The sequence below is a fragment of the Crocodylus porosus genome, unplaced genomic scaffold, assembly GCF_001723895.1.
Source record: "Crocodylus porosus isolate Cpor-Errol unplaced genomic scaffold, CroPor_comp1, whole genome shotgun sequence".
NCBI classification, from domain to species: domain Eukaryota; kingdom Metazoa; phylum Chordata; order Crocodylia; family Crocodylidae; genus Crocodylus; species Crocodylus porosus.
The window spans coordinates 1,570,500-1,583,942 of NW_017728926.1; the positions used below are offsets into that span (position 1 = coordinate 1,570,500).

The 13,443-nt window shown below is 48.4% G+C and overlaps 1 protein-coding gene across 1 annotated transcript in view; it reads left to right on the top strand.

The window, feature by feature from the left end:
* The first annotated feature begins 5,351 nt into the window (after nt 1–5,351).
* KLHL21 (kelch like family member 21) overlaps nt 5,352–13,443 on the top strand; it is a 13,593-nt gene continuing 5,501 nt past the window's right edge. Inside the window, exons 1-2 of the mRNA XM_019541151.1 lie at nt 5,352–6,416; nt 8,520–8,925. Of these exons, the coding sequence (XP_019396696.1) occupies nt 5,420–6,416; nt 8,520–8,925 (1,403 nt within the window). The 5' untranslated portion in view covers nt 5,352–5,419. The remainder of the gene's footprint in view (nt 6,417–8,519; nt 8,926–13,443) is intronic.

Below are 13,443 nucleotides of genomic sequence, written 5' to 3' on the forward strand. Positions count from 1 at the left end.
GGGGCGGGGCGGTGCCGTGCGGGCGCGCGGGGGCTGCCGGGAGCTGTAGTCCAGCCGCGAGCGGCCCCGCGGAGCTCGGCGGGCCCTCGGGGTTGCTGGGAACTGTGGTCCGGGCGCGCGAGGTCTGCCGGGAGGCGCAGTCCGCGGAGAACGACGGCTCCCGGCGGGGCCCGCGCGCCATAGAGCGGCCGGCTGAGGGGTGTGAGGCGGCGGCGAGCGGTGAGCTGGGCTCAGAGCGGCCTCCTGGGCGCGGCTCGCGCTCTCTGCTGAGGGGCCGGAGCCGTGGGCTGCTCTGCGGCTCTCATGGGGAGGCCGGGGCCACCCCCACCCTCACGCAGGCTCCTCAGTGCGCCCAGGCCCGTGGCCCTTGTCCGGCGCGTCACGCGGCTGCGCCCCGGCAGCGAGCCCGGCCGCGCGCCGCTGGCCAAAGAGCCGAGCTGGGCCTGGCGCACGGCACAGCCCTGAGCCGTGCACGGGCGGGTCCGTGGCACCGCGAGCATCGCGCCTGCCACCCCCGCCCAGGATGCTTGTCCTAATAAAGAAGGAAGTGGTGTAAGATGGGGCCAGGGGGGCTGACGAGCAACCTGCGGATTGGGAAGCTGTTTTCCAAACGGTCTGGCTTCATCTTCTTTGCCCTTTCTCGGTAGTCATATCCTCTGTGCCTTGAAGTGGCAGAGCTGCTCCATGTGCAGAGGAAGATGTACCTGAAGCCATTGTCTATTCAGAAAAAGGAGAGGGTAGAGAAGAGGCATGTGTCAGAAGCATGTGTATTATGATATGCATTGATTTGAGCGCACAGTCAATAAATCTAATTTTAGTTTCTGCAGCTTTGGCAGCATCCCTCAAAACATTTACATGCAGTTTTATTTTGCATAGGAGATAAGTCACATTGGTGTAGTGCTGAAGTTATGTTTGATGGGAAGGTACTGACTGAATTACATGGCATGCATCATTCACATTACATGAATTCTGAGCTCTAAGCTTACATGATTGTAGCTTGCGTTTCTGGGCCAGCGTAGCTTTCTTGCCACGTTATGGAAGTAATAGGTCATCATTCATTTAAAGCTGGGAGTGCTGTGGTTAATAGATATGTTAGCACTGGCAAAGAATGGTATTGCTTTGTAACTGTGTTTTCAGTATATTTGTGTATTTATTTGCCTTACCTGATATGCGGGTATTGTGTGCCAAGACTCTAGTAAGTAACATTTGAATTTATCAAAGAAAAAACTGAGGCAGTGTGTGCATCCTGAGTCTTGAACAATAATCAGTGTATAGACATCGGTAAAGAATGCACTACTGTATCAGGGTACTTTTGAAGAACATCTTAATTTGGAAGTAAAATATGGAAGTATTTATGTAAAAGGAAGCTTATTCCTTCCTTTTAAAGAAATCCAGGATTTTGCTTCTCCTTGTTTTGCCAAAAACACCCGCAACCTTGACTTGTAAGATGTTGGCGTGCCAGGGGTGGACAGTGGGGGAGTTGTGAGAGGCCTGATTCTTGTAGTGGCAGTGCAGTCTCGGTCCTTTCCCTGCCACTTCCTCCCCAGATGCATGTGCACCTGCCATGGGCAATGAGCCGGACTGAGGCTCTGTGCACCCCCGTGCAGCCCCCTGCCGCCTGGTGTGAGCAGTCTCGGGTTCCATAGCAGGAGGTGGCAAGCAACTGTATCCCCAACCCAGCTTGTTGCCAGCACCAGGTTTATACACACCTGGGGGGGAGACCGGGGGAAGGGAGGAGTTGCAAGGTATTGGATCCTTATTGTGGCAATGCAGCCCTGGCCCCTTCCCCATCCCCATCCCCATCCCCCAAAGGCATGCATACACTCACTGCTTGCAGTGAGCTAGGCCGGGGCTCCATAGACCTGGAGGCACGCATGCCAAACATAATGCCTTCACATGCCACATTCTGGCATGCATGACAAGGATTGCCAACCCCTGAGCTCAGGTTCATTGTTGCTGACAGCTTTTCTTCCAGTTGTATCTGGAGCTGGATTTAGAGGAGACGGACTTCTAAATAGAAACCCCATATGTACTCTTTGTTGAAAAAAACTTAATTGAGCAGTTCATATTTAGTATCTCCATGCTGGCTGGCAAAAAAGGAGCTAATTTTCAGTAATTGTGTCCAATGATGACAGGATGAAAACTAAGCATCACTTCTTTGTTCCTATGTTGGCATTGTCTGCAGAAAGGTGAATGATCATTTCAGCTGTGGATACTGAATTTCCCTCTGCCCATTAGGGGATGGGAGTAAGGCAGCAGTTCTTGTGGAACAGGATTTGGGCAAAGTGCAGACATAGCAAGACTCCTGTGTTCCAGCAGATCCCAGAACTACTATAGCATATACATATGTCTCTGTGTGTCTGCATCATTTAGTGATCATGTGTGTGCAGTTATAGACAGCTCTGGAACTAGGATCTACTTGTTGCTAGATTATGGTGGTTCAGATGGTATCTTTCTTTGATCTGTGTATTTTCTTAAGGTGATAAAGTGAAATAAGAATGAGCAAAGGAAGGCATAAATCAGTTCCACATTCATGGGAAAATGAAGTTACTCAATGCTGGGTGTTATATGGTTACAAGAACGCTATTAAACAATAAATAGCCTTTCCTCTTTGACATTGCTCTTTTTCCAAATAAGGTTGTTCAGCTATGTTGCTGCTCTTATTTTTGAAGAGTGCAGGTTCTTTGAGAATAATTAATAGTATATCTGTTTTGGGTAATGTTGTGAGAAGCTTGCACTCATGGGTGTGTTTTTAAGTACTTTGGGCCTTTTCAGAACATTCTTCTTCCCATTTAATCATTAGCAAGTGTTATGCACTTTCCTTGTTCTAGTTTGTCAGCTCTACACAGTCGTATTTTCAATTCTGTTGTTAGACTTTTCCAGAATAGGTGTAATCTGTTTCTAATTTGAGACTAAGTCTGTTTCAAATAGGAGCTGTTTTCATGACAGACTCTATCACTGTCAGCTGCCATCTCTTCACACTCTACAGCTGTGAACTCTTTCTGAGTGCTTGACAACTCCTGCGTAAAAGCAAGGTGGCTTTCTTTTTCTTTAATTGTCTACTCATTATATTAAAAAATATTAAACACAGCCAAGAAATACCCATGAGGCTTTAGCCACTTGACAGTGTGGACATGGCAGAGACCCTGGTTTCAAGAGCCTCAAATACCTGAGTCCCAGCTTGTTCAGAAAATGTTTCCCCATGGCTAATTAGCTGTACAGCTCCCTGTACCTCAGTGCCTCTTCACTTGAGGCTCACTTCATCTTCCCATTGAGTCCCCCTCCTTTCTGCAGTCCTTTTCTCCTGTCAGTTACCTCCACTTTTTCTTTAGAGTCTCCCCCTCCATTTCTCTGATGTATTCCCTTCCAGTAACTTCCCCTTTTCTCCCCCAAAGTACTGTGGAACCAGCATGACACTTGGGAATGAAGTAGCACGTTCTTATGCTTGTGTTATCCTTCTGTTCCATCTCTTCTGTGTAGATCATGAATTCTTAATGAAGGGGGACAAGATCTCAATCCTACTATATTGTTCATAATGAAGCATGATACAAGACTTACAAAAATTCATGGTTTAATATTTGTAGAAACATGCTTTGCTTTCCTGCCTGTTTACATTATCTGGTATGCCTTTGTTGTATTTCAATTCTTCAACAACATACTGAATTTAACATACTTCTGGTTCAAAAGAATCATACTTTTTTGTACTCTTTAAATAATATATTTAAAACTGGAGAATCATATGGGAAGCTTTATCCAGAAATATTTATTGCACTGCATAAGTTTAGAAAAGCCCTGGAAGGAGAAGGCTAACACATTATGAAGTTCCACGTGTTAAGTCTACAGTACAGGAATGTAGGTAAGAGTGTTTTAAAGACTTTTTAGCTTATTAATTTTTCTTCAGTTGCCATCTCCAAATTCAGCAGCAATGATCTGAAAAGACAATTGAGCCATCTCATTATCCCATAACTCAAGTTATGGGGTCCCACAGGGGGTCTCTTAGCTCAGAATTCCCACAGGAGGGACCCACAGCAGAAATCAAGTTACAGGACAACTGAGCCATCTCATTATCCCATAACTTGATTCTTCCTATGGGACCATAGCATAGTATGCTAGTGGGGGTAGCACATACAATTACTATGTACCAACTTAGATCTAGAAGAGAATAAACTAAACACATTTTGATATTATATTCTGATATTACATTTGTTGTTTGATATTTTATTTATCCTGTATTAATGTGCTTGCACAAACTTCCAGCTGTTTGATTCATTATTACATAACATTCGGCAATAAGGTACTTCATTTCACTACATATTAAGGTATTGGCAGTGTCTTAATGTAGATTTCCATTAGGGAGCAAGAAGCTGATTCTGTGTCTGTGTTCATGGTTTTTAGGCTGGATTTTTTTGCTACTTTAAACAGACATTGCACATGGTGAATAAAAAATGTTTGTAGGGTGTGTCTTATATACAGTCAGTCTTTCTGGAGGAGTCTGGTATGAGTCAGCTGCTGGCTACACTTACTGCAGCAGGTGTTTGGAGGAACAAAGGCGTCACCATCCGGGTTGTACAGGTTTAATTGTGTACATTAGTTCTCTGAAAACACCTGTCTGGCAGATTGAATATGGTGGAGAATTTAGGTGGCTGCTATTAGCAGTATGAATAGTGTGACAGGTACACCACTGCTTATTTTTTTTCACAGTATTTCCTAAACTAATGATTTCCTGTGTAAATTTACAGCTATGCAGGCAAAAATCCCTGCTCTAGGCTGAACCACCAGAGATCTTGAAGGCACAGTCCAAAAGGGATGAAATAAGATTAACTTAGTTTGTGAGGATTTCTGCCTGAATTGAACTGACTTCTGGCATGTGCAGGTTCCATCAGAATTTGCTGAATAATGGTGGGCTTCCTGTTACTGGAGCAAGAAAACCCAGAGCTCTTACTTAGTTTGTTCAAAAGCCCCAAAGTCGAAGGATTTCAACAGACTGCTGCTGTGTTTAGTCTGTAGTGATTTTGAGAAAGGTGCTCTAATGCTTCAGTGAGAAGAACTGTTTTGTAACAGAGCTTTGTTTTGTGGCTTGACCGTTTTGTCAAGTAAAATGCTTGGTTTGTCAAAAACTCTTTTGGGAGTTCCCAAGGGTCTCTCTCTCTCTCTTTCTCCACCCCTCGCGCTGGTACTCCGTGTCTCCCGCCGCTAGCGGAGGGAGAGATGACCGTAAGGCGGTGACTAGCTCGGGGAAGGGGCGCGGTCGGAGCCAAGGTGCGGGAGTGCGGCTGCGAGCAGGAGGCGCTGGCGCGGCCCCCGCCCCCAGCGCCCAGCCCCGGGGCGGGCTCCGGGCGAGCGCTCCCGGCCAGGCTGGAGCGGAGGCGCGGGTGCGGCGCGCCTCTAACGCCGGTGCCTTGTGTCCCCGCAGGGCGCGATGGAGGCGAGCGGCGCGGAGCCGGCGCACGCCGTGGCGCTGCTGCGGGGGCTGAGCGCGTTGCGCGCGGAGCGGAGCCTGCTGGACGTGACGGTGGTGGCGGGCGGGCAGGAGTTCGGCGCGCACCGGGCCGTGCTGGCCGCCGCCTCGGGCTACTTCCGCGCCATGTTCGGCGGGGCGCTGCGCGAGGCGCGGGCCGAGCGCGTGCTGCTGCACGGCGTGGAGCCCGAGTGCCTGGCGCTGCTGCTCGACTTCGCCTACACGGGCCGCGTGGGCCGCCTGGGCCCCGACATCGCGGAGCGCCTGCTGCGCGCCGCCGACCTGCTGCAGTTCCCGGCCGTGAAGGAGGCGTGCGGCGCCTGGCTGGCGCGGCAGCTGGAGCCGGCCAACGCGCTGGACATGCAGGACTTCGCCGAGGCCTTCGCCTGCCCCGCGCTGGCGGCCGCCGCGCACCGCTTCGTGCTGCGCCACGTGGGCGAACTGAGCGCGCAGCTGGAGCGGCTGCCGCTGGCGCGGTTCGTGTCCTACCTGCGGGACGACGAGCTGTGCGTGCCCAAGGAGGAGGCCGCCTTCCAGCTGGCGCTGCGCTGGGTGCGCGCCGACCCGGCCGCCCGCGCGCCTCTGCTGCCGCAGCTGCTGGCCCACGTGCGCCTGCCCTTCGTGCGCCGCTTCTACCTGCTGGCCCACGTGGAGGGCGAGCCGCTGGTGGCGCGCTGCCCGCCCTGCCTGCGCCTGCTGCGCGAGGCCCGCGACTTCCAGGCCGCCCGCTACGACCGGCACGACCGCGGGCCCTGCGCCCGCATGCGGCCGCGCCCCTCCACCGGCCTGGCGGAGATCCTCGTGGTCATCGGCGGCTGCGACCGCGACTGCGACGAGCTGGTCACGGTGGACTGCTACAACCCACGTACGGGGCACTGGCGCTACCTGGCCGATTTCCCCGAGCACCTGGGCGGCGGTTACAGTATCGCAGCGCTGGGCAATGACATCTACGTGACCGGTAAGGGCACGGGTAGGGCACCTAGAGACATGCGGAGCCCCGCGTGCTGTGGCCTCGGCAGGGAAGCCTGAGCTCCTGCTGCCACCTCAGGAGGGGTGGGGGGAGGAGTGACTCCTTGGCCCCTGGGCAGGCGGCAGAGCATCTTTCACAATGAAGATGCATCCCAGCTCTGGTCTCCAGGCAGGGCGAAAGGGCTCTGCATGGGGCTGCTCTGCAGCACGGCAGGGAGGGGGCAATGCTGAATGGGGTTTCTCTGCTCACCCTTGGTTGCTGCCACCCCTGTGGACTGATTGTTCAGGATTAGGGATGGACCTGAAGGCTGCAGCTGGGCAGGGAGGCAAGTAGGCAGGGCCTGCCGCTGTGCAGCTTGGCTGAGCAGGGTGAAGAATTAGAGCTGCTGAACATAGTGCCTGTGGGATTTGGGCTTGCATTTTGGAAGACTTAAACAAGGACAGCAGTAGAGAGGCAGTTTGCCCAGGGCATAGTTTGCCCTGTTAGTAAGAGCTCTACATTGACAGAAGCAGAAAAGGTTTGAAATTGTCATGGAAGTAATTTGGGACCTTCCTGCAGCCATGACATTTGGCAGCAGGACGTATCTCATTCTTTGTAAATGTATCATGGCCAGACTGTGAGTCTCTGTTTTGAAATGAGGACTTCCCCTCCTGCAGTTATGCTTGTTTAGAGATGGATTTAGTAGCTGATCTCAGACTGGAAACTAATTTGTAATGACTAATACTGCTGAGTATGTAGTTGGTTGTCACAGGCTCTGCACTTGGGTAACTTTTCCGACTCCTGGCTTAAGACTGCAGGGCAGAGTTCACTTTCAGAAGGTTGTAAAATTCCTGCTGTGAGGAGGCTGAGGCTGAACCTAGAGACATGTAAATAGCTGGGCCTATAGCACAAGCTGTACAGCATGAAAACCCTGCACACTTGGGCCAGCAGCTTACCAGGCAGTCTTCCCATGCTGAGCCCTCAGTAGCATTGAGAGCCATTGAGCTGGGCACAGCTGTGTGTCAGGGTGCTGAAGAACAAGAGCCAAAGTGCTATTTTTAGTTTCCTGATTTGTCAGGGGGACAATATTCTTTTATTTAACATACATTAAACAACCTAAAATTTGGTCTCAAGTAAAAGCGGTTTGTGCTAACAAATTATGCTTGAATGATACCAATTTAATGAAAATGATAACACCTACCACTACCTAGGGTGGATGCAGTGGATATATCCACCCATATATATTGTTATACCCTATTTCAGTTCCTGAACCAGAATAACTTATACTAATATAAGGTACTTTTTACTGGTATAACTGCATCTACATTGAAAACATTTATCAGTATAATTATATGTTGGGGTGCCTTTTTTAATAAACTTATACCATTAGAGGTTTTAAGCAAACAAACAGGTCTTTAGACTGATATATATATAAATGGCTAACAAAAAGCCTGGCTATGATTTAATGATGATGGCATGAGTGCAATGTTGAACTGAAGTGCCTGTATTTTTTCTGATGCAACTGTTAAATCTCTGCTCACAGTTTTAAAAGAGCAGCTTAAGATGGATTGGCCTGGAATTCGAGATACTTAGCCTTCTGCCACCAATCCGCTCCTGAGACTGCCAACTTATATCAAGAGTCCTGTACTTGCAGGCAGGGTCTCTTGTCATTGAAGATGCTCAGATTGTGTGTTAATTTCAATTTTCCATTGCTCAGAGAACAGGGGATGCTAAAAGAAAGCTTAAAGATAATGGTTATATTAGAAGCAGTATTTAAGTGAAGTCATGTGTCTTGGATTGTTCTTTGGTTATTGGAGGTTGGATACCAAGTTTTGCTCCTTGGAAATTTTCAAGCAAATTTAAGATTAGGTGGCATGGTTAGCTTTAAAATTGTCATGATCATGTTTTTCCCCCTCTTCCCCTACTGTGCCAAAAATTTAAGTAATAAGGCAGACTGGGGGGAAAGCCTCCAACCTAGTTACACTCTTCAAAATAGTAATTTGTTTAACTACATAAATAGATCTGTTTTGGAAGAACCCCTCTTCTCTGTTTCCTTCCCAGACAGTTAATGCCTTGTGAAATATTTATCCTGAAATGTGCTTTCTTCTGTAGGAGGATCAGATGGGTCAAGACTTTATGACTGTGTCTGGAGATACAACTCCAGTGTGAATGAGTGGACAGAAGTTTCTCCAATGTTGAAAGCAAGAGAATACCACAGCTCAACAGTCCTGGATGGACTGTTGTATGTGATAGCCTCAGACAGCACAGAACGTTATGACCACTCCATAGATGCCTGGGAGGCTTTGCAGCCCATGATGTACCCAATGGACAACTGCTCCACCACTTCTTGTCGCGGCAAGCTCTTTGCCATCGGCTCTCTAGCAGGCAAAGAATCAATGATTATGCAATGCTATGACCCCGAAACTGACCTTTGGTCTCTAGTGAATTGTGGACAACTGCCTCCATGGTCGTTTGCACCAAAAACTGTAACTCTTAATGGGCTCATGTATTTTATAAGGTAAGTGATGACTTTTTCCCCTTGAGATAAACTGCTTTGTTGGAGAAAATGTCATTGCCGTGCCTAGCTGTATTTAGAAATAAAGACATGGGGTGCACCGATAAAGATTTTTGCGCTGATACCAATAGCCGATTTTTAATGAGCCATATCGTCCAATCCTGATCCGGTTGCCAGTATGTGGCCCAGCAGCTTGGAGACCAGCGTCCAGCTGGTAAGTCTGTTGTGAGGCAAAGGGGGATGGAAGGGGAGGGGGGCAAATCGAGGCCCCCATAGTGAGGGAGGGAATGGGGCTGGGTGTTGCCCAGCTAGGGCAGGGTACAGAATGGAGCAGTGGTTTCTCTGGGGGCAGAGGGGGGCGCAGGAGGGAGAGGAGCGGCTTCCACTGCTACACACACTGGGAGGAAATGGGGGGAGGGGTGCCCCCGGATCTGTGTGCAGGGTGAATGTGGGCTGCTGCTGTGTGCTGGGGCCAATGCCAGGTTCTTCCTGGCTGGGGGCAGGGCTGGGCTGCACTTGGAGTGACTGGTAGTGCCACCGGGAGGGGAAATACATGGGGCTACAGTGAATTTTGGGGTGGCTGTAGCCTCCCCTGTTACCTCCTTTCCAGCACCAACGCTGCCCGCCCTGAGCACAGCCCCAGCCCAGCTCCCATGCTGAGAAGAGCTGCTGGGGTGTACGTAGCAGAGAAAGCCAACCCACTGCCGTGCACATCACAAATGTGCTGCTCACAGCTTTGTCCCATGCCCTGCCCTGGCTGTGCAGCGCCTACCCCTTCCTCAGCCCCACTCTCTTCCTCACCGCAGGGCCTCGATCTGATCTGCCCCTTCTCCCACAACAGACTTATCAGTTGGATGCTACTCTCCAAGCTGCGGGGCTGCTCCTGGCTGCCTGCGTGCTGCACTGTGTGCATGCATGGGGCATTTATCAGTGACATTATTGGCCACATCAGCCAAAAAAAGCCAATTGCCGATAACATCAATTTTCCTTATGTCAGTGCCGATACAATATGGGACCAATGTATCGGTGTGCTTCTAATAAAGACTACTGACTTGACTTTTCTTCTGGTAACTCTTCTGTGTCCTAACAAAGTTACTGCATAACTCGTAGCTCTCGCAATTTAACCTCAAAGACAGACATTAATGTAGTGTACAATGGTCTAAAATTAATCCACCAGTTGGAAAATGGGGTCCAGGCTACAGATCTGGTTGAAATCAATTACACTTTTGTTTTAATGGATTCTTCAGTTTTGTTTTTGTTTAGTGTTTGTCATTATGATGCATGTTCATGCACCTCACACACACTTTCAGAAGTAAGCCCAGGAAAATAGCAGGTGGGACAGCTGGGTAGTCTATGTGAGCGGAAATAAGAGAACATGAAATAAAATGACTTGCTTACTATTCTTAAGCATCCATTAAAACCAGCATTTACTTATTGTCTGGAGTTGCCCTAATAGTTAAAATACTTAAGTTATTCCATAATTAAAAATAACTGAAAGGCTTGCAATCTCTGAAGCATATGCGAAGGCAGGATGTTAGATGATATGAGCAAACATATCTTAGAAATAGCCTCTGGAAGTTGTTCCTATTGCCGCTGGGGCTTGCTTATAGCAGCAAGTTGTATCCATAGCATTTATGTGCTGTGTTGGGGTTTGTTCTTGATCATCCTAACATCTTTGCTCCAAGCACCTGTTCACAGTTATTGCTTTAATGTTTTTAGCTTTTAGCTAATACTGTAAAGGCTTTCATCATCAGATTACTCCACTGTTATGCTTGCTGAGCCAATTGGACTTGTTGTTTTCAACAGGCTGTTAGCTCAAGGGTCAGAATTTTGAAGAGAGAGTGGTTGACTGTCCCTGGGTGTATCTGGATTACCTGATCCAGCAAAGGACAGAATTGCCCCTGCTCCCCCAAACCACCTGGTTTCCTTGTGCTGTAGATAGTTTGTTTACCGCATGTATTTACATGGGCAGTCACAAAACATTAGGTTTGTATTCACAGGATAAAGGAGGACACAGTTATTCAAGATGCTAAATTCTATTCTAGTTATTTTTAAGTGACTGATTTATGACGCTGGTCACAGCTATAAATAGCTTCATGGCAAAGCAGGGGGGCTTCAGTTACTTCCTTATTAGAAACTGTCTTGAGATGGGAAAGAATGTCCTGTCCTTACTCAAGATAGTATCTGGAATCACGTTAGATTCTTGTTCCTGGTCTCTCTTCCAGCCATGTCTGTTTTCTCTTTCATTCTTGGAAGTATTTGTCTCCCAAACTGCTTTTTAATATACTGAATCTTAGAGGCAGCAAAAGTGCTTCTTGGTAGATATGGCTTGACAGCAGTGTCCCTCTTTTGAAAAGCTATATTGCAATGTGTGTCTTTTCTTCTCTCACAATTTCATCTATTTAAAAGAAGAGCTGAGGTCCAGTATGCTTAGTTGAGAATCTTGGGGACTCCAGAAGTGCGAGCTAAATAGGGTGATGTGTAATCATTTGACTTTTTGTGAGCATCTTCCTTCCTTCATACATGCCTTTGCTGTCAGATCAGGGGAACATTAGGGCAGGAAGGGAAGGTTTCTGTATATGTATCTTATATGCCAATGACAAATCTTAATCAGTGTTGTCCAAAAATAACTGCAGGGCATAAATGTGAGTTTTGTTGTATGATCTGCAGACTGTTCACAGACATGATGGTAGTTGAACAAATGTCCATCAGGGATGGTGTTGCTATGGGATTCTTGCAGGGTTGTCTTGTTTATTTCATCTTATTGCATTCACATTTGTTCCTATCACTTGGATTGGCTAAGCAACCAGTCGTCATCTCTGTCACCACCAGAGCATATGACTGCTCAGAAAGACTTAATACTTGAAGGGGGGGAGGGGATGACACCTTAGTAATGCTCATCTTAAACTCTTTTTTTCTGCTGTCATTCGTTATGTTAACTCTTATTTAAGGATTTTATAGCCAAAAGTAGAATTATGCCATCAGAAATGGCTACACCATTTAAATGGAATTCTGTTAACAGTTTTTCATCAAATGCAGGATAATTTAGATCTTGAAAATGAGCCATTTAAAAATGGAAACTGAAACTAATCAGTGGGTTAAAAACATATAATTAAGCAAAAGCTTATGGATCTTTTTGTCTGTCAGCTTTTATTCTTATTATGACTTTCTTGGGTTTAGATTTTTGCCCTGACCTTGTTCTTTGCATATCCTTGTGTCAGCAAAGCACATTTGTGTCACAAACACCCCTCACCTGTTGCTGTCACAAGTCTGCCTCATGCCTGGAATGAGTCAAGCCTTGTGGGATTATACTGCTGCTGCTAGTTCTTCTATTACAGGTCTCTTGTCCTTCCTTTATTTCCCTCACTCCATCTAAACTTGGTACTGGTTGAAGTTCCAACCCAGCAGGGATACTTCTAGTGGTAACTTACGGTGAAGAGAGTTTGAATCACCCCAGGACACAGTTGGATTCCTGCAAGATTCTTAGGCACTTGTTATTTTGCAAAATGAAGATCTTCAGGAAGCAAGTACAGATTATGAACATGAATAGTTGTTTACAAACATGTTTTCAGATTGGATTGTGAAAAACCAAGCATGCCGAAACTTCTCAGGGCTACTCTTACAGGTTTCCCTCAATTTATGCAGATTCCATATATGCAAATTTGCTCTTATGCTGTCACCTTTTTTCTACCCAAAATTCCTTATATGTATAGTAAATTCACTCTTATGCAATTAGGGCTCTGTTTCTCCTCACTCACCCCAGCCCCTGGGCTGCACCATGCCATGGTGCAGGCAGGTGGTGTTGGCTGCTCCCAGGGTCTGGTGCAGCAGCTGGGGTAGGTGGGGAGTAGCAGAGAACCCCTAGCAGAGCCCCTTAGTTTCGAATCTTGGGGACTCAAGAACTGAGAGCTAAATAAGGTGATGTGTAATCATTCAATTTTTGTGAGCATCTTCCTTCCTCCATACGTGCCTTTGCTGTCAGATTAGGGCAGGAAAGGAAGGTTTCTGCATAGATTCAGGGCACAGTGCAGTCCAGCGGCTGCAGGCAGTTAGCATCAGCTGCTCCTGCAGGGACTGGGGTGAGTGGGAAGAAGTGGAGGCCCTGGGCTGCAGCAGGCAGCAAAGTGGCAGGAACTGTGAGTGGGTGTGGGGGGCAGGGCTGTGGGATGGGAGGGTGCAGCTGTTGCTGCTACGCATCCCCCAGGAGGGCTGCAGGCTGGGGGGGGGGCTGTGCCAGGCTCTTCCTGGGGGTGGGGCGCAGGAGCAGGCTCCCAAATCTGTGCAGGGAACAACAGCAGGCTGCCGCGACAGGCTGGGGCTGGTTGCACCACTGGGCTCTTCCCGGTGCTCCATGCAGGTGGTGGCAGGTGGAGGCTGCCGCCAATCCAAAATTTGCCCTAGTCCTCACAACCTGCCTGCCGAGCTCTGGGGAGAGCCTAGTGATGCCGCCGGCCCCAGCCTGCAGCAGCATCCTGCTGTAGTCCTACACTCAGATCCAGGGGCTCCTCCTCCTCCTCCCCC